Source organism: Dermacentor albipictus, unplaced genomic scaffold, assembly GCF_038994185.2.
Source record: "Dermacentor albipictus isolate Rhodes 1998 colony unplaced genomic scaffold, USDA_Dalb.pri_finalv2 scaffold_13, whole genome shotgun sequence".
Classification (NCBI taxonomy): Eukaryota; Metazoa; Arthropoda; class Arachnida; order Ixodida; family Ixodidae; genus Dermacentor; species Dermacentor albipictus.
The window spans coordinates 8,803,500-8,824,751 of NW_027225567.1; the positions used below are offsets into that span (position 1 = coordinate 8,803,500).

The following is a 21,252-nucleotide window of genomic DNA, read 5'->3' on the forward strand; positions in this document are numbered from 1 at the left end:
TATCCCGGAGGGGGAAATGATGCACGCCAGCCAAACGCCGTGATCGGCACGGGCAGAGAGATAGAGAGATAGTGATCTAAAGAAAGGAAGGACGCTTGATTCTGCGGAGGGAGCGAGGCGAAGCGTTGTCAGGGGAGAGAGTCCAAACCGCGACAGCTCCAATGCGCGCGTGGCGCGCCATCTGTCGGGGCAGCGCCGTACATGGAGAGGAGGGGCTCTTCTGTGTTTGCCGCTAGATGGCTCTCCGTGTGCGGAAAGCGCAGAAGAAATGCAGCGAAACGCACTTCGCTACTCGTGTAATTGCGACTTCTGTAAGTTACATGTTCATAATTACCTATATACACCACAGTATAACTTTCCACGGCTCGTTTCGAAGGCAACACCGCATTCACTAGAGGCGCGTTTGTACCTTTTGGAAGCATCGAAATCGTGGCTGAGTGGTAGCGTCTCCGTCTCACACTCCGGAGACCCTGGTTCGATTCCCACCCAGACCATCTTGGAAGTTGCTTTTTATTTATGGAGTGCCTGCCGTGATTTATCGCTCACGGTCAACGCCGCAAAAACGCTGACGCCGACGCCGACACCGACGCCGACGACACCGGCTTTTCTGCGACACGAGCTCCTTAACGCTATCGCGTTAAAAAACCAACATCCTCATAAACGTCGCCTCCAGCAATACCGATGCTGTTATTAGGATTTCTCAAAATTTTCAACCCCACTGGGGCGCGCAACTGGCCCAAAGTAACATGCCTCCAGAGAACCCTGCGCACCGTCCGCGGGAGCCCAGGAGGAAAAGCGCGCCGTGCGCAGCCAGCGGGCGAGGAGAATCGAGGAGGAAAGCGACGTGAGGAGGAGAGTGTGGCTACTTTCAAATTATCAAGGGGCTTTAACGCCGACAAGCGAATGCGTCGCTTCGCGTCGATTGGAGGAAAAAGGCACGCAGCTACTGGACACAAGCTCTGACACGCGCCGAAATTGTCAAGCAACGGCTACGGCGCACTGTTGCTTGACAGTTTTGTCTTCAAAAGTCGAAGTTCGGCCTAGAATAGCCTGCTGTAAACTTATTTTGAAACAGTAAGCTAGTGATCTGCCCAGCAAAACAACCAACACACAATCGCAACGATAGCGGCGAACGAAGTCGGCGATCGTTGAAAATCTGATGTGTGGGTCAAGCGCGTCGACTTTTTTATATCAGTCGTTGAAAGTTCCAGCGCATTCGCAGGTGCCAGCGCGCCTTTCAGAAACTACTGCACAATTCTCGCGCGTGCAATCAGATTATACAAGGTACGTCTACAACAGAAAACAGATAGAACCATCGATAACATTAGCGAAACTTCCCAAACGTGCAGGCGCGTCCAGCGCCGAGCGATAACGTTTAACATTTGTTAGCCGGTGAAATACGGCCACTGGATACAAAGTATGCGTGCCAATGTAATTGTGCTTGTTGGTGTATGAAAGAAACAAGGAGAGGTGGGTTCTGAGGAAATCAGCAAAAAGAATTCAAGCACCTGTAGGGCTCTCAAAAAACATAATCTAGAACGCCTAAAATTTACGTAATTCATAGCTTATCTCCTCGAGATTATTGCTGCTGCCAAATCTTGCACATGGAGCTCCTCATTTAATTTTCTAGGTTATGAACCATAAATACCACGCATCCGGGCCTTCACATTGAGCGGCATGGAGTGTGTTGCTAGATAAATTTTCACTGTGTAAAGGCCATGTTCTATTGTAACTGGTTTCAACATGTCAAGTGTGCCTTTCTCAACATTAATGAAATGACATACCGGCAAATAATGCAAGCTGGAGAACTGGAGGGTTTTAGTAGGTGTATTTCGTTGCCCTTTGTCAAGTCGTACAATTGAAGCACTTATTCAGATGTATGGGGGCAACTCATTTGCCTAGTGTAATATTATATATGTATGTATATACATATAGTGTGTGTGTGTGTACGGGTTATTTTCACAATTTATAGTCGCCATAAAAAATAAGTTTTTTTTTACTGAGAAGGACATTCACTTTCTTCTGTAGGAGACATTATCATTGGTATGCCATATTTTATCGCGTTACACTGGATACCGTAAGCAGTTGATATTAAACCTCAGAAGAAATTAATAACACAACGCATATGATCACGCACTTGGCATTTTATTGTAGTTTCTTTATTCGTTTATATTATAATTTGTCATACTATAGGAATATTGAACAAACGCTACTCCACTGAAATAATATACTATACATACATTAAAAACACGATTTTATGAAATAATGAATGAATGAATGAATGAATGAATGAATGAATCAATCAATCAAACGTTTATGATAGTGTTCCACGAACAGCTATTGAGCCTTCGTACTAGTCCACTTAAAACAGTATGCGAGACAGAATGTACGAAGAACACGAACGTGGTAGATAAAGAAATGCCAGGTAGAGAGACAAATAGGGAAAATTAAAACGAGGAAACGTAAATTGGGGTTAATCATATAACATCATTATTTACATATATACAAAACACAGGAAATTACGTCTGAAATATGTCACTACAGGCACATTTATTGCGTGTTTTTTGTCAAGGCATATATAGCACAGTCTTTAATGCAACAAGGCCAGGCAGATGCGGAATGCTGCCTGGTATATTGTTGCGGAAGGAAAAATTGCATATGATCAAGAAGCTTTGGGGAATGTATAAAGCCATATGGACCACCTTATACAAGAAGAAAACATCTGATCAATTAAGGCTAAAGGTGCGAGTTGCGGTATATTTGAGAAAGCTGCACTATGGCCGAGAGAATGGCGAACGTGGTAGATAAAGAAATGCCAGGTAGAGAGACAAATAGGGAAAATGAAAACGAGGAAACGTAAATTGGGGTTAATCATATAACATGATTCGTGGTGCTTGAAGACAGATATCAATTGATTCTGGACGCGTTCAATGAGGTCAAAATTAGATTTCCACGTTGCACCGCCATGTACGGAGGCATACTCTCGCAGTCGAAGGCACATATCAGAATGAAAATCACGCAATATACGATATACTATCCCAAGAGCGTGAAGGGCACGTTGTAGATAATTAACGCATGAAGAGAAGCTTAGCGTTTTGTCGAAATACAGAGCAAGATCTTTCATTTCATTGACCTGGGCCGTGGAGCATCCTGAATGGTGTATGAAAATTGCACATCGTGCGTTTTCCACGTAAAACTTCACACAATATTTTTCGAAGCATTTAACAGTACCTTTTCGTTTCTGCACCGGTTTGAGAATGGAAAAAGTCTAATCGGAGGTCAATGTAGTCGTGAACACTGTTTAGCTTTCAATAGCTTAAGTCTGCGGCACACAAAGGCATGTTATTCATTTATTAAAAGCTTTTAACACTTACGGAAAGCAGGGAATGCAATGCATATTCAAACATTTTTGATACAGCATAGAGGATAGATATAGGCCCACAGTTAGTAAGTCCACGTCTAGCACCCGATTTGTACATGGACACTATCGATCCTACCTTCGAAGTGCTACACAATGTGCGAGTAATAGGCGTTGGGGAACTACTCAAGGTGCTTGTTAGAACAGGGACAAGTATGCTTCCATACTTGCTAAGAACTGCGGAAGGAATGCCGTCAGCACCACAAGAAAGGGAAGGTTTGACGCGCTTCATACACACTAACTGAAGGGCTTCATTGACAGCGTACTCTTTGAGACTTACAAGTAAGGTTACTTGAAGTATGTTTTATACCATATACAGAACAGAAATGTTCTACATAGGTATCATCAGTGTTCGAGACATTACGATTTTCATCAAGAAGACATACTTCTTCGGCGCTCTCTTTAGAAGAGTGAGAGTGCACGAAGCTCCAGAAATATTAATCGCAGAGCGCGGCTCGCACGCGCTCTCGCCCAATCGCAAAGCACGGCGCACACGCGCTCTCGCCCAATCGCAGAGCACACGCACGCACGCACGCACAAGCACACGCACTTCTTCAATTTGTGCAGTTGATGGGTGCACAATGCGCAGGAGCGCCGATTCAGTCCGGTCGGCAGGAAGGGGAGAGTCCTAATGACCAGGGGGGTGAAGAGAAAACTCTGTATGCCAGATATAAGAATGGAGTTACCTCACTGCAGCAAGGACGCACCGCCTGCAAGATACGGGGAGCCCCTTTTGCCTTAGGTGCGCCGATGTGGAGGACTTGGAGCATGTACTTTTGTGGTGCCCGGCGTACGCGGCACAGCGTGACGCGCTCACGAGAGCTTACCGCCGCCTCGGCCTGCCGTGCGACAGCACCGAGGCGCTCCTCTTCTCGGCGGCCCATTCATCGATGATCGGGCGCGCCTCCATGGCGCTGCTCGAATACTTGGACGGCGCCGGCCTGTACGAGCGGCTGTAGCCGCCGCGCCTTCCTTGACGTGCCTTACCGCTCGGCTATCTCTCTCTATACCGTGTTTTCTCCGCTACTCTTTTTATCCCTTTCCCCTCACCCGTACAGCGCTGTGGAGGTGCCTTCGCAGTAGAGGCAGTAACGTCGCTGTACTTATCTCTTCTATTTTCTCTTTTAAAGTCACTCATCATCATGCCGAGCTTACAGGCGTGATGGGGATTAGTGTGTGCTGACCGCTTTTACAGATGGACTGAAGAAAAAAGGTGAATGCTGTCCACAGAGCCTTCAAACACCCTGCAGAACAGACTAGTGCAATGTTTCGCTTGTATTACAGAGTGTGCCACTTAAGGGCTTCGAGGCCATCCACGTAAGCTGGCACGAGTTTACGACGACCGAAAAGACGGGAGTAGATGGTACATGTGGCCCAGTGCTAATCAACCTCGAGTTTGTCAGCGAGGCGAGTTTGGCGAGGGGACTACACTGATGAGCAGTACTCAAGCCGTGGCAGAATGATAGAAGTGAAGTGAAGAGTGATCTTCAAACTTCAGGTCCATTGCGAAGGGAAACACGGAACACAAACCAAAGAATCCGACAAGCCTTAGATAATGCTGACGACATATGCGGAAAAGTCGAGAAAAGGTCCGAATATTACACCCAGAATGGCAAAGGCGCTAATAGTCTTTATAGAGGTGCCTCCGTAGAAGTAGGTAGGACACGCAGGAGTTGTGGCTTATGCGCATGGCAGCACTTTTTTCAGTGCTACTACAAAGTTTGTTTTTGCAGGCCCAGTCGTTCACCCTTACAGAGCGTATATATTTCAAGCGCACGCGCTGTATCTCGGCATAACGTTGAAGTGGAAGTGTTAACTCGTTAATCATAAATATTCTGCGAATATACATTAGGAACATGGTTTTGAGTCAATCTTTTTCCTGAATACAGTTTATAGTATCGCAGAGAGAAGCATTTTAGTGGAAGCTGAAGAGATTTGGGCAATTTAAGCATATCGACTACGCAAAGCACTGATGATGCCTTTTCCCCTTCCCCTCAATGCACTCACACCATCTGCTCTTTCCATAAACAAAAAAATCAAAGGTCAACTAGTTTCATTGAGTCAGTACGTGCTGCTTCTGACGCAGGCATTGAAGCAGTCCTGGTATACACGGCTGCATGCAGAGGTCTCACATGATGCAGGTCCTCCTATGCATTGCACATGGTGCACATATTGCAAACAGATCATTTCGTTTTGCAGTGCTCAAGTTTAAGGAAACAGACTTGAAATAACAGTGCTGCGTCATTTTTACTACAATGTGTGAGCGTTCTTGAGGGCTGTATGAGCGATTTATCCCAAACTAGCCCATAAGACGCCTGCACTTACCGTGAAGTTTTACTAAATTGGATTTCACATGCCGAATAGAAGAGTGCACTGTCAGCTGAAACGGACGGCATGGCTGATGACGTTCTTCTCATTGTTCGGTTGCTAATGTCCTTCGCTTTCGAAAGTAATCTTTGCCGATGGAAACAGCGCATAGCTAGCCCGTTAAACTTGAGTCACCTGAGTCGACATAATTTAGACACCAAACACTCCGCGGTACACCCGAAGTTTCACAGGGTTCATTCACCACATCACACATTACACAAAATGAGGAGTGCCATATTTCAAATCACTGTAGTGCCAAACGAAACTGAAAGTTCATTTCCTTCGACACTTTCTCAGCTGGGCTCGTTGACTCGCCAGCTACTAATTCAATGGACGCGCTAGGCCTACACGTAATGCAAACAACATCGGTGGTAGGGGAGTGCTTATTTATTATCCAGATTTCTGAGTTCGGAAGCGTGTTTCCATTCGGTTGGAACACAGCAAAACATACATGCACCAAGAATAGACGTTGCGGCAATTGTGATTCGGTTGGATGTTTGAGCAGACGATCGCATTGAGAACGGCGTATAATGGCAGTTCTGCAGGTTGGATTTGTCGCCGTCGTTCGAAGCCGTCTTGGATCCACATGTCACTGCCACAACCCACGCTTGTCGGCTGTGTTGTTTTCTGCCTAGTATGCCAACATTCTCTTTCAGGAACACTGTCGCGCGTCTCATGAGTTAAAAGAACACGTACGATCGTTGGCATCGGCGTCTTCGCATCGGCGGCCATCATAGGTAAAACGGTCGGAGGCCTTGCAGCCTCTGATTGGCGAACGCCGGTGATGCGTCGCCACGCGTCGCCAATCTTCTAGCTTCGGTAGTCGATGAAATTTGTGCGCGTCACCACGCATCACCCTATTCGCCACCTACGCTTACGACGCATTACACACATTGGCGCATGCCAACACGCATGCTCGTGTTTGGGCGTTCAGGGGTGCGCTATAATATGAAAGCGGCGTACCTGCACACACGTTCCTTACAGTCTAGATGTTTCGTTTGGTAGACCAGCCTTCGCATACTTTGACAAAAGGCTGACATACCAGCCAAAACGCTTGAATAGTGACGAAGTGTTTCCATCTATGTAGTTTTCGTTCTTGACGCCTCACCAATGGAGCCAGCCTGCTTTTTGCCACCACTGTATATACAGGGTGCTTCACGTAACTTAAACCAAGGATTTTAGAGAGAAGTGGTTAACCGCAACTGAATGAAACCAATGACATAGTTTGCCGTCATGTGGTGCTCCTTAGGGTGTTTCTTATATTGCGCCTAATTAGCTAAATAACTCAGATCAATTATGTAAATATTTTAATAAATAGTTTAGGGCAAGTCCGTTTCGTTATGTTGTAGAGGGCATTACAAAACGAACGAGCCAGTTTTTTGTGGCAACGTAAAGGCTGCGTGCTGGTTTTGCGGCGTTTTAAGAAAGCCCGCGAAGTTTGAAATAAAACCACGTGATTGCGCTCGTGTGCTACGGTATTCTAGCGCGCTCAACCGCGCATCGAATCTATCCCTTATCAGGACGACGGTGCTTCCTTTCCGAGTGCCGCCGCAGTCCTTCCCCCTTCCCTGGGGGTTGCGGAGTGTTGGGCCGTCACTGTCCGTGCCACGGTGGGTTAGTTTTCACGCGGCTCGGTGGGCCTTCTCGTTGAGGTTGGGAGGGGCATTCTTGGTTACATCTCCCATATGTGCCGCGATCCATTTGAGGCATTTGGGTGTAATTTTGCCGTTCTTAAAGTCTTCGGCTCCTGGGTTCAGGATTTTGACCACCTCAGTGGAAACCCAGCCCTTTGTGGAGTTCCTAACAGCCGTCTTGGAGTCGCTGATTATTGTTCTGTATTGTTGCCGACCGTTGATTACAGCCAATGCAATTGCCGTTTCTTCCGCTGCCTCCGACGAACTGGTCCTTACAGAGCCCGCAGTCACAGACTTTCCTTTCGTGCATACGAGCGCTATTGCGAAGAGGGAGTTACCTTTGTCAGCGCCGACACCACCATTGTCGTCCCGGTTTCGGGGGTACTGGGCGGCGTCTACGAAGAGCATCCCCTCCCGCGCCCCGCGGTTTTTGAGAATCGTTTTCGTGCGGCATTTTCTCCTCTCGACATTGTGCACGGGGTGCATGTTCTTCGGTTCGGTTCTGTGTTTATTGCGGCTCGGACGTCTGGGTAAATGTGCGTCTTGGGGCCGTTCATTCCGTGGTAGTTTATGCCGATCTTTTCCATGATTTCTCTGCCCGCCTTGGTTCCGGAGAGTCTGTCGAGTTGCGCTATGCTCTTTGCTTCCACGATTTCCTCCAGCGTGCTATGTACCCCGAGTTGTAGTCACTTTTCGTTTCTCGTGTATTGGGGGAGACCCAGTGCTGTTCTGTACGCTTTTCAGTGATGAAACATTTCAGTGATGAAACATTGAAATTGACCCCGCCGTCGGGGTCTTGTGAGCTGGCTACCCGCAAGAGTTCTTCCTCGTTTCTTCTCGCTGTCCATCTTCTTAGTTTGAGCATGTACGGTGTCTTGTATTTAGCCCTACAAGTCCGGTCCGCCGTGGGGTGAGCTTCTCCGCAGAGCTTGCATTTAGGTGTGCAGTCGTGGTCTTTGGCTGAGTTTTTGCTACCGCGCGCCGGGCACAGCTTGTCATCCGGTCTGGGGCACACATCGGGTCTACGCCTGAGCCTGCCGCACTCTTTACGAAAGGCTATTTGTTTCAGATAGAGGGATACTCTCATCATGATGCTGTTGAAGTGCGCCCACGCGGGGATCCCGTTGCCCTCGTACAGTAGTATCGCGGTATTCGTTGTGCCCAGTCTCTTGGCATACACCAGGGAAGGGTTCCTCACGTTCACCATTGCGTGTACGAGCTGGTCTTGTGTGTAATTCAGGGGAATGTTGCAGATTATTCTCTTAGCCATCTCTTCTGGTGCCGAGACGTACGCGTTGGTCGCGTAATTCCTCCAGTTGGTTGTTAATTCCTTGATTTTGGCGACTCGCCGTCGTCTCGTCCGGTGTGCTTATTACCAGGATGTTTTGCGTGTGATTGGGGCAGGACGTGATGATTTCGTCTCTGCTCACTCCTGCTTCATTGCGTATCGCCTCGTCTAGGCTGGCGCTGCACGTGTTTCTGATGTTCAGCCCGTCTCTCGGTCTGACGATTACCTTGATGTCGCCTTTAGGTAGCCTGGGCATCTTGCTTGCTCGTAGAATCTTGATCACTACGCTCTTCCCGCCTTTGCGCGTCGGGCTTCTCAAGTGGGCGCCTTGCTTGTCTGCCTCTTGGGTAGCGTTCGCACGACCCTTTCTTGTGTGCGTAACTTCGATCCATCCATCCGCGTCGCCGTCCTCGGCTCGTGGGATTTTTTTCTTCTCTGGACTTGGTATTCAGGGTTTCCCCCACTTCTGTCTCGTCTACCTCCATTTCGGAAGCGCTTCCATGCTCTGGTTTACACTGCGACACCGTTTTCCGCCCTGCTGGGGGCCGGTAGGGGTCCGCTATAGGCCTAGTCGGCGTTAAGCTTAGCTGTGCTTTCGAAAAAAAATCTTTCGAAAAAGGTCGCTCATCCCGGGTCTCGGTGTCCCTGGGCTCGGGTCGATTTGCTCTATCCAATGGTGGCCGGTTTTCAGGTATTTGACTCGATAATTCTGCGGAAAACACTCATAAAGGCAGAGCCGTCGCGAGGTGCGCCCGCAGCACTGGCACTTCTTCACGCCAACGCTCGAGTACGCGCTTCCGCAAGTTTGTTCCTCATAGTGCAGTCGATTTTTCTGTGCCAAAATCGCAAATTCGATTTTTGAGGGGTTTACCCTACCATAACCCCCCCCCCCCTTAAGGCTAACTTAAGCACTAGAAAAAGCCTAGTTCAAGTTTCTAACATTTAAATACAGTAAGCGTCTTCAAGGTGCAGCTTGTAAACGTGCGTCCCGTTGTGCCACAGTAGTCTTCATGTAGAAATGTCCTATAGAGTGCAGCCACTTACTACTTCATGTCGCCAATTGTCATGCTTTGCGTCAGGCAGCCATAAATGAAGACCAACAGAAAAGATTCTCCCCTTGTCAGCTTTTGATGGCACTACTCTCATTGAACGAAAGTGCCATAGAAGGTTAGGAGAGCACGATAGACGAGCCCTCCTCCGTTCTCTGGAACACGTAGCAGGCTTTCGACGCGGATCGGTTAACGCAAGCCCTAGTGGTACTGCACGGAGTTGATATCGCGACAAATCCTATATGTGCAGACGTCGTTGTGTGTTGATAGTGTGATTACCATTTATCATCGTGTATAGGTATGTTTGCTTATGACTTGTGTACTTTTTTTTCAGGACTGGGCAGTGTCTACAGGCCAGGGCGAAGACGGGCAGCAAGGGAGAAGGTGACTTTCACTACACTTCAGTTAAGATTATCCTTCCTACGTTGCAAGAATGAGAAACGCGCACGCTTTCGGCCTATAAATCACTAATTAGACCGGTTTTAGAGTATGCTTCTGTAGTGTGGTCGCCTTATCGCATAAAGGATATTTCCAAATTAGAATCCATTCAGAAAAAAAAACTTATATTTATCTAGGGCCGTTACGACCATATGTTTTCACCGTCATCCCACGCACACGCTTTATCACTGGACCCATTGTCGTTTCGTCGCACGTGTGACCGTCTAATCCTGCTGCACAATATTGTACATGGATCGAATAACATTGAAGCGCCTATCTCGCTAATGACACCTACTGCGCGAGTAACCCGACGTACTCACCCATTAAACATAGATCCCTCCGTTCCCATAATAGAATGTTATACGTTTTCTTTTTTTCCACACACTGTTGAATCATGGAATAACTTACATGGTTCTCTGCGTTTATTGCCGACTAATCAATTTCAGAAAGAAGTGTCTAACCATGTTGGTTGACATTTTGTGTTCATAAGCTATGTAACCCACCTCTGCTATGTCTCTAAATGAAATAGCAGTATTTGTAAATAAAAAGAATGCATTTTTTTAAAGCCAAGAATTATGTTTTTTTCGCAACTCCTCATGCTGGAAACATGCGGTCAACCTGTTGAATTAGAAAACATTAAGGTCAGTTTGTAGCTGAGCAGAATTTTTTTAAGGTTGCCTGTGGGAGGATAGCGCAGTTGAAACCATCGATATGAAAATGACATGTAGCGGCTATTACTTTATGAAAAATCATTGCCTAATAGAATAATAAGCATAATTACGGTATTTACCATTTTAATTTATCGTTTTCCTTCACATATTTCAATCTGCGAATTGCAGCTAGTGAGTTTGCAAAGGTTATCGACTCGGGACAAATTCTCAGGATAAGCGAGTTTGGAAACATCAATTTTCAGCGTCTGACGAAATGCATTGACGTTAGACTTCCTTTTGGGATTCAATGCATAAAACAGTATTTTCTTTCGAAAGTAAGTGGAACAGTGAATTTTTGCGGGAAGTTTTGCAGCGCATATTTCGAAACCGGTGCCATCCTTGGAATTTGTTCTAAGTCTTGCACACCGCTAGCTGCAATTCGCAGATTGATATATGCGGTATCGTGAATAATAAGGACGTTATTTAGCGTAATTATGGCCACTATTCAATTGAGCATTTTGATTTCTCGACGTAATGCCACTTCAGCGAGTAATTTTGATCAATGATTATAATTGTGTGGGAGGCCACAGGGAATTTCCATAATTTTCTGCGTCTAAAGAAATAAACATCTTGTGTGTGCTGCTACTAAAGCGAGACAGATTAGCAATGCTGAAGTAATCTTCCTAAAGTAATAAATACATAACCAATTTTTATTTATTTGATAAAATCATACCACCAGAAATTAGAGCAATACTTTCCTACTTTTCTTCAATTTCGTCCCGATATCCACAGAACAGATACGGTAACATCACGTCCAGTATTTCAAAGTACCTTCTCAAATTGTGACGGATTTGTCACACGCACTTTTTGAAAGTTGCTGTAATCAGTCGATGGCCTCTTCAACGCAGTTAAGTGTTTGTCGAAAATTCAGGAAGTCACGGTGAGCTGGTGTGACAGCTTTACCGTGGCCTCCACTTTTTCTCTACAAGTTCTTGTGCTCGTTTCATGGAAACAATAGTTGCGTTTCAGTTATAGAATTCTTATTTTTGCAGAGTTGACCTGACAATTGCTCTTCTGTGTTCCCTATAACAAAAAAAAACCTTAGTTGGAAGTCTGCTATCAAAATACGATTCAATAGAAAACTCTTTTTACCGCAGGGGCGTTTGTGTCAGCAAGCGTTTGGTGTGTTCGACACCACGTACCCGAGCACCGTCGGAGGTCGGTTAGCCGTGTGCGGCTTAGCCGTGTCTGGCGAAAGGGGGATCCTGTGAGTTGAGCCGCTGCTGGGTGTTTGGACCTTTAAGGTCCCTCAGCTGAGGCAACGTACCTCTCGGGTCTCTGCTTCGCATAGACGGCACACCTCCAGATTGACCCGCCTGGAGGAAATCGGCAGTCGCTTTTCCTGTCCTCCTTTTCAGTCTTCGTTTTTCTCTCACTTTTGATCTTTATTGTCCTCTCTTCACTTCTCACTTCCGAGTTTCCCGGCGGCAAGGTTTAACCTTGTGTGGCTAGCCAGTTTCGGTTATGCTGTATATCGTTATAGCAGCCATGTGCGGCGGGCGTCGGCAGGGCTTCCCTCGCAGGGCCTTCTGTCACGTCCCCCTGCTGGGCTCCATAGTGGGTGGTTGGTATCGCTGCCGAAAACCCCTTCTGTAGCTATGGAGAATGCTTTCCTTGAACTCCCTCATCACCCTCAATAATGAGGGCGCAGAGATGTCTTCCAGTTTTTCGGACGCCAAATCCAGAACTTCCCTCGATTAAACATTGTTAACTCTTAAAAGTCACACAAACCAGTTCGAACTGATTCACCATTCCTTGTTTCAAAGTCTTTGAGTGAAGTTCTTGGTCCAGGTTATAAGGCGTGAAGGATGGCAAGCGGTTATCACCTCTTGGAACTCCGTGATCAGAAGCAATATGAGAAATTGCCGAAACTAGTATCATTTGGGGAGATCTAACAGTAGCCCCGCACCGTACTACGGACACTACCCACGGCGTTTTCTCGGACGATTTATTGGACCTGACTGAGGCTAAACTCTTGGAGGGCGTCAGTGAACAGAATGCCCGGCCCACACGCAGTGAGCCCGCGGTGGCGCCATCAGCGATGGCCCCCCTCAGCGGCTGCAGCTGGTGCTGCTCCGTCACCTCGGCAGAAGGGCCCATCGACCTCCGGGCTGTTGGTCTCAAAGGTCTAGTCCAGCGTGTCGAGGCCTTCACGCCAAACACAGTGCTCGCATGCGCGTGTGTCCAACGCTTCGTAAGAGGCGATGACACAACAACGAGCCAGACAGTGCAACCAGCGCTTAAGGAGCTGCGAGGTTCTCGTGATCGCTCCAGAAAAGAAAAACCTCAGCTCACGGTACCTGGAAAGGATCCGCGAGCTAATCTCCGTCTCTAAAATGCACAGCACAAAATACATTAATCATAATGGAAACACAACTAATACAATGGAATGCCAGAGGACTTCTCCATAATATCGACGATATTGTAGTACTACTGTATACACAAGCAATCCAAAGTTGCTCTGAGTTAAAGGGATAGATCTGAAACCTACGAACACCAAATTTTTTCGTAATTACAGCATCTTCCGAAAAGACTGAGACGAGGAATGCTTCCGGTGGTGTACACTGTAAACGGAAATTACTCCCAGGGGGGAATATAATGCTTGTCCTCTAGCGATCCCGTGGTAGGGAGTTTAGTATACTTCGTATTATCAGAGTAGGATTTTTACTCCGTGTGAGCGGAATTTTTGCGTGGAGTCACAGGAGTGTAATTTTCTGCCATTTTTATTTTTTACTTTGTACTCTACGGAGTTTTTTTGACGTGCAGCACGAGGAAAAAGATATCGCGTCATTTTGCGTGAAGGTCTTTTATATGCAGAGGCTACTTGTCAAATTTCGAAATATACACAATACACCGCCTCAAATTCAACGAAACAATTCAATGAAAGCGCATAAATCATGACGCACCTAAATATTTGATAAAGGCCAACGCAGAACTTTAAAAGACATCAAATGTACACGCGACACGCAAGAAACAGCACTGTCAGTATATATAGCCACGATACTGTGTGCCTCGAAACGCCTAGCGGGCAGCTGTGCTGTTTTCAGAATTACGACTCAAATGCTTCCTCACACGAGACCTGCCTTTCTGGAATTCACAGGAGACCTTAGTCAACAAAGAACTGTTAATTCAGAACAGTGAGAAATAAGTTCATGGCATAATTTTTCAAAATTAGCATGTCATTCTGCAAGTGCTGAAGCGACTTCGCACACTGCCGGTGTTCGCGGCCAGAAAGTAGTGCGTTAGTTACAGTGAGCAAGAAAAGTAAGTGTGTGCTTCATGGCAAAACTTTGTGTGGAATAGTGGTAGCGTAGCAAGTATTTATTACGTGTGAGCATGACCCGCAGCAGCCGACATAACATCGAAAAATGCGTAGCCATACATTTTTAGACCGCACTACTTGCTCAGGGTCCAAGCAATGTCTCGCGCTTGTGAAACGGAGCTACATCGCTGATCTGTCGAACGAATCCCGACACTCGAACCCGGCAGGCCTGCTTCTTAATCAGTGTCTGGCATAGAGCATAATGTTAATGCAATATCGGAAGCAACGATATAAGTCTGCTGCCCCAAGCGCCCTGAAGATGCTAGATCCGGTCCACCTTCAAGGTATCCGCCTGGCCACTGGCTCATTCGGAACAAGCCCTGTCGAAAGCTTACACGTAGAATCAAACGAGTGGTCACTCCATTGCACAGAACATATATCAGCTTCACCTACTTTCTCAATGTGCACTGTAATCAGAACATACGTGTTCTACAACCGTTAGTTACTTGACGTGTGCAACACTTTTTCGTGATAGACCTTTTATGACACCACCTCTAACTGCGAGTGAGATAACTTGGCGAAGAAATGAGGGTCGCACTTCTCGAACACCGCCGAATGCCCCCAGGAAGCTGTTACCGCCCCGGGAGTGGCCGATGAGAGAATGCGATTCATCCTTTGTAGAGGTCAGAAAGCCCGCTCCTGAGCACGAAATCGCAATGCATTTTCGTGAACTGCAATCGAACAATCGAAGTATTCCAGCTCAGGATTCTGCAACGACGCGTCAGTCACATGCTGGCATATCTAACGCTGCTGTCGGTCCGTTTTTCCAGACCAGACGTATCGAACCCTCATACAAGTATGCGACTGCCTGCAGTAAAACATATCAAGAAAATAAAACTCGAGAGCAATAATATTCAGACTCGTTAAGCCTTGTAAAAGCGTTAATGTCTTATAAAACCATACAAATCCTGTTTTTATTGAACTCTACTCACTCTTGTGCAACATTTATCTCATAGTCATATAGGAATACGCTGAGTTCCTGGCCATAGAGGAGTCGAAGGTATGTGCTTGCCGACTAAGTCGCCAAATCAATAGCATCGCAAGGTATTAATCGTTCTATTGCTACCCTTGCCACAGATCTGAAGCCTTTCCTACGAATCTACGAAGCCACTGGCAACACTTGTGGGATGCTGAAACGAGCAATAAGCTTCACGTGATTAAGCCGAAGTTGGATTTCTGGCCACCAACTACGAAAACGCGAACAGATGTCCTATTCACTCAAATCACTATAGGACACACATCTGGCACTCATAAGTTTCTCTTGACCGGTAACGAGCCTCCAACCTCTGGTAGACGACAGGCTGACCGTCCTCCTCGTGTTCCTGGAGTGTAGGGAACCTGCAAGAGGATTCTCTATTGCTTACCGCTATTGTGTACCTCTTCATCTGGCCGTGTTCCTTGGTAAAGAACCGCTTTTTGAGACCAAAGCAGTCCACGCTTTCTTGAATGTTGTCCTACACGTTATAAGCCCAATAGTTTCGTAGTGCATCTTCTTTCCAGATGATGCCACTGTGATAGTTGCTTTATGTAGCATGTACGATACAACACAATCCTTATTGTACATAAAGAAAAACAAAATACAAATAGCACGCCTGCCAAACCCGCAGAACCTCCAGGCCCTTATGTTTCAAAGGCTCTGGTGTGGTAGTAGGGCTCTAGCCAATGTTAGCATCTTACGTATTTTGTTAATCACATCATTCTTTCGCAATGCATTTTAATGCTCATAGTATACATCATTAGGCATTGCCGTAACCTTATTGCACGTAGATTTTACGCAATATACAGCGACCCTTTTCAAGCTCCATTACAGCCCTGCCACAATACCTTCATAGAACTCACCATACCATTTCGAACTCCTTAACACTAGCATGGTGCTCTTTGGCCATACCTGGCCCTTGCGCCACTAAAGACCACACATTCATTCAACGAATTTGTTTACTGCATTTAAGACAAAAAGGTCAAGCCTTTTTACTTACTGTCGGAAGCAGGTATTTTAGGCCGTGAATGGTATTACAAAAGTTGAATTGCAAAACTAAGCACTATGTTTTCAACTATTGACTTTGCTAGTAAAAATTGATCTCAGAATTATCTGAAGAGCACCTGCAGAGACATCTAAAGCGGGCAGGGTAATTTATTATACACTTATCCCAATGGAACGGCTAACTTGAGAGTTCGGATTTTGCTAAACACTCGTAAGTATATTTCTAGAGTATCGAGTAAGTGGTAAACTTGTATTAAAATAATGCGCTTGAGTTGCTTTCGCAGGTACAGTTTACAAAACTGAGATCTGGTTTGGGTGCAGAGTTGTAAATTTGTAAACATTCACCATATTCTGAGACTTTCCAATTTTCGGCAACTTTTGTGGAAAGCACGCGAGGTTCTAAATCAAAACTCTGCATCTTCTGTTGCTGGATACGTAGATGTATAGTTGCAAGGAAGAACGCCGACAAGTAAGAAAACATGCGCCATTACCTGAAGCAGTTTATTTTACGCAATGAAAACTTGATACTTTTACAAGTGCACGTTTGCGTATCTTATCGTACAAAAGGCACAAACTAGCACATGACCTGACGCGGGGTCGAATCTCGAAAGAGCAAACTCAGTGGCATACCAAGAAATAGACGTACCGCTAACACATTTATCACCATGTTTCTTCATATCAAATGCTCAATACTTTTTCTTGCGGCGGAATTCTCGCTCCTGCCCAGCATTTTTACACTACTGAATTGCAGCTCGCACCCACGCGTGTGAACATGCATCACCAATTGTGCGCAGCCAGTCTTATTCAAATTTTACGCATGCTCCCTCATTATGACTGTCGCAGTTCCCAGTCTGCCCAACATAGGGCTTGCCACTTGAGAATAGAACCTCGTACACCACTGCTGTGGAACATTACTTGAATGCCGTTTAATGTCTCTCGTCGCTTTCTTCTTAACTCAATTTCTTGATTATTAAGGCTCTGGTCGTGATAATATTGACACCCTAGAGATTTTACCGCACTGATAACTTTAGCTTGACTTAGTATTTGTATTTAATGTCCCTTCGATGAATCAGCTGATGTTCGCAGTCGTGTACTGTGTGCGAGGTCGCCAACTCTTTGTGGGAACGCTAACCTAGCAGTTTTGAGGATGCAATGAATGTGCGGGCATCGTGATCAAATAACTCGGTTCACCAATAAGTTGTATGTACAAGCACTGCTGTAATACATGTTCTTACGTTTCTTTCTCCAATAGCCACCACCTCACCTAGTGGGTTGGCCGCCCTGAAGTTCCCTGATTACTTCATCCTGTTTGCTCGAGTGTGCTTCTCACCTGACTGCTCTGACCTTGACGGCCATATTCAGGCTTTTCCTAAAAAAAAGGCTCGCATGGTTTAACTGCCGCCCCTTTTAATAAAGATTTTCGTGTGCTTACGTGTTTTTAAGAGTAATTTTAAGAAAAGTGCGATTTTATACCTCATGTAGTGCCTGATTTTATACGTGATGTTGACGAGGATTGTTCAATTTCTTCAGGCTTTATTGCAATGCAAGAGTCGTGAGTGGATGGTCAACGTTACCTTGCGTGCACCATTCCTCTTGCCGTAGTACACAAAACACACAGCGCAGCGAGACGCGTTCGTTTACAAAGTTAATCTTGTCATAGGCTCACACGGCACATTGCATGATGACAGAAGTGTTAAACTTGATTTATGGAACTGTGTGGGGCAAAACCACTATCCAATTATCACGTATGCCGTAGTGGCAAATTATAGATTAATTGACCCCCCCTCCCCGGGGGTTCTTTAATGCACACCTAACCGAAGTACACGAGCGTTTTTGTATTTCGCACCCGTCAAAATGTGGCTGCCGTGGTCGGGATCGAACCCGTGACCTCGAGCAATGCCATAACCGCAAAGCTACCACGGCAGGCACAGAGGTCTTGAAGTTCGACGACTAGGCTCTACGGGGCCACGATGTCGCCTAGACGCTACGGTGCTTTAATGCGGCTTCGAGGTTCCACGTCCTGCGTACGTCGTCCGCTTGCCAATTTCGCATGGTCTTTATTTTTCATGAATAGGAAAAACGTATCGTGCTGTACCTTGAACTTCAGTTTATACAATTTGTCCGCAATCGCAGTCGTGTCTAGTAGCAGCTAGCGTGCCTCGGGGGCACGCGCGTCGGGGCACCCTACTCTCTTCTTCGCCACTACCGCCCTCCCCCATAAGTGCGAGTTGCGAGCGAAGAGTGCCAAGGCTGTTATTCACTCGTTTCGTGGCTGCGTCGGTTCTATCCCTTCATTGCCTTCTCTGCCTACCTGCTCTGTACCACTATATACACTTCCCCCCTGGACGGATGCACATTGGCAGAAAGGTAAGCGCTGCAGTTTCTGCAATGCTTTGTGGGAGGTCACGGATAATTGTAGCCGTGAAGACGGTATTGTGAAAACGCCCACGTCGAATGTGGACCACGTCCAGAGGACATGGTCCACATTCGACGCGGCGGAAAGGTTCAAACGAGTTTCTAGTGTCGCCTTTCCATTCTCCCACGCTTCTATATATGCGCGTTCTGAACCACATCCCCACACTGTACGCAAGGAGTCATCAGCAGCAGTGAAAAGTCGAAGGAGGGACAAAGAAAGCTTCGCTTTAAAAGACCAAAACAAATTGTGGCGAAGAAAACTTCTCCACAGTCCGGACGCATTGCGACACGTGAGCGTGCAGCACGCCATGATGGAGATCCAGTCGTGGGTATGTGGCTGACAGGAACTTTTGACCATATTACAGCCGGTAGATAATATCTTGATGTGTTTGTTGGTCTATTCGGGGGTGCAGCGCGGTAAAGATGCATGTCATGGCTTACCTGGCATTGTTTAGATCTGATATAGCAAGAAATCTTCCATAGAATACAATGACTGGATGAGGCTTTAGTCTGTCTTCCTTTCATGCCTTTGTGGTGTGATGCGAACTCTTTGCGAATGACTAAGCCTCTGAAAAACGCCGTTGTGCGAGCCTCAATTATTTCTCGTAAGTAGAGCTGAAGAGTGCTCACTACAAAATTCTCATCACATATTTCCAGAAATGCACAAGGTAGGCTGCGATCGGTTTCCTTCCAGAAGTCACCCGCGCTGATTCTTCCACTCCTGTGCTCTGAGCTTGGCACACAGGCTTCCTTGTGTACACGCCAACAATATAAACCATTACACTTATGATCAGAAAAAAAATCTGATGAATATTGCAGTGGTCAGCCTTTTCTGTTCTTGTTAATTGGCTTACCGCCCATATGTTCTACTCTTGTGTGACAATATGAACCTGCTTCAAACAGTACAACTGAAGTGTGACATGTCATATTTGACTGATAGTCCCGATGTGTTTGGAAATACGTGTAACTTGAGAGGTAAACGTGCAATTTGTGGTCGACTTGATTCCATTGAGATTAGTGCTTACCATGTAATGTTGAAATGTAACCGCCTATGCAATTGCTTTGCAATAAACGCAAGTTATTGCGAACGTGTCTGCTTTGTTCTTTTTCTTTTCGTTGACAAAAGATGCTTCCGAAAAACAATGCATCATTAAAAATGTATTTCAGCTTGACCAAGTGGTGTAGCTTAACTTCCTCTTAATGGGCTGGAAGTGCTCATTTATTCATTACTAATTACATTTGCAAAAACTATCGAACACGATGCTACCGATGTGCTAAGCAAATAAGTCCTCCATTATCACTCTCCGCGGTAGCCGAATGGCTTGGGTGATACTTTCCGGAGGTCACGGGTTTGGTCTTGGCCGCGGCGGCTGCCTTTCGATGCAAGCGAAATCCAAGAACGCTCGTGTACTTCGATTTCATCATCATCATCATCATCCGCCTGGTTACGCCCACTGCAGGGCAAAGGCCTCTCCCATATTTCTCCAACAACCCCGGTAATGTACTAATTGTGGCCACGCCGTTCCTGCAAACTTCTTAATCTCATCCGCCCACCTAACTTTCTGCCGCCCCCTGCTACGCTTCCCTTCCCTTGGGATCCAGTCCGTAACCCTTAATGACCATCGGTTATCTTCCCTCCTCATTACATGTCCTGCCCATGCCCATTTCTGTTTCTTGATTTCAACTAAGATGTCATTAACTCGCGTTTGTTCCCTCACCCAATCTGCTCTTTTCTTATCCCTTAACGTTACACCTATCATTCTTCTTTCCATAGCTCGTTGCGTCGTCCTCAATTTGAGTAATTTGAGTCCTCAAGTACTCAAATTGAGTACTTCGATTTAGATGCACGAAAACACCACGTGGTCAAAATTACACCCGAGTTCCACACTACTGCGCAGCTGATAATCAGATGGTAGTTTCGACGCGTGAAACCCCAGCACTGTTTTTCCTTATTATCGCGATGTGCACTATTTTTATGTTACTTTGAAGAAGAGCCAAGGATATAAGCTGGCGCAGCGTAGCCTAATACCCATATAACACGGGCATACCAAAGGTTCGAAGTTGGAGCATTAACCTTTCACAGGGCTATTAGTTCAAGGGAGATGGGTCAATGCCACATGGTCTCCACTTCAGCTTTTAGCAGAAACCGCCACGTATCTTTGGCGCTTACGTCGCATCGAAAGAAAATGAAAAGTCACCGTCGGAGCACTCCGCACAGCGGTTAACCAGCGAAACAGAAACGTGTGGCGCCGGTGTTTATCACTGCATTAATCTAAACGGTACATTCAGCGACGGCTTGGTAGGCTGCCGCATCCTCGGTGCGCAGTTGTTGCTTGCGCTCGGCTGCACGAGCCTGTTCTTGTGCACGGGCTGGAGCATCGGCATGGAGTAGACGAGCGCGTTCCCGGTCTGTTCGCAGTGTTGTTGATCCAAAGCTGCGTGCTCCTCTGGAGCGCGTATGACGCGTTGCCTACCCGTTTCGAAGCCGGAGGGAAACTGCTGCGCACGCGCTCGGCTGCGACGGAGAGCAACGACGTCACTGCTGGCGCAGTCACTCGCGCGCCTCTTTTCGCTCATGTGCATGAGGTTGCGCTGGAGGAGCTTTCGGCGTACAGGCGACAGAGGGACGG

At 46.5% G+C, this 21,252-nt stretch overlaps 1 protein-coding gene across 1 annotated transcript in view; it reads left to right on the forward strand.

Moving 5' to 3' along the window:
* Window positions 1–17,638, forward strand: part of LOC135915899 (uncharacterized) — a 102,156-nt gene extending 84,518 nt beyond the window's left edge. The window contains exons 5-6 of the mRNA XM_065449092.1: window positions 10,091–10,140; window positions 17,460–17,638. Coding sequence (XP_065305164.1) covers window positions 10,091–10,140; window positions 17,460–17,602 — 193 coding nt within the window. The 3' untranslated portion in view covers window positions 17,603–17,638. The remainder of the gene's footprint in view (window positions 1–10,090; window positions 10,141–17,459) is intronic.
* Window positions 17,639–21,252: the final 3,614 nt, after the last annotated feature.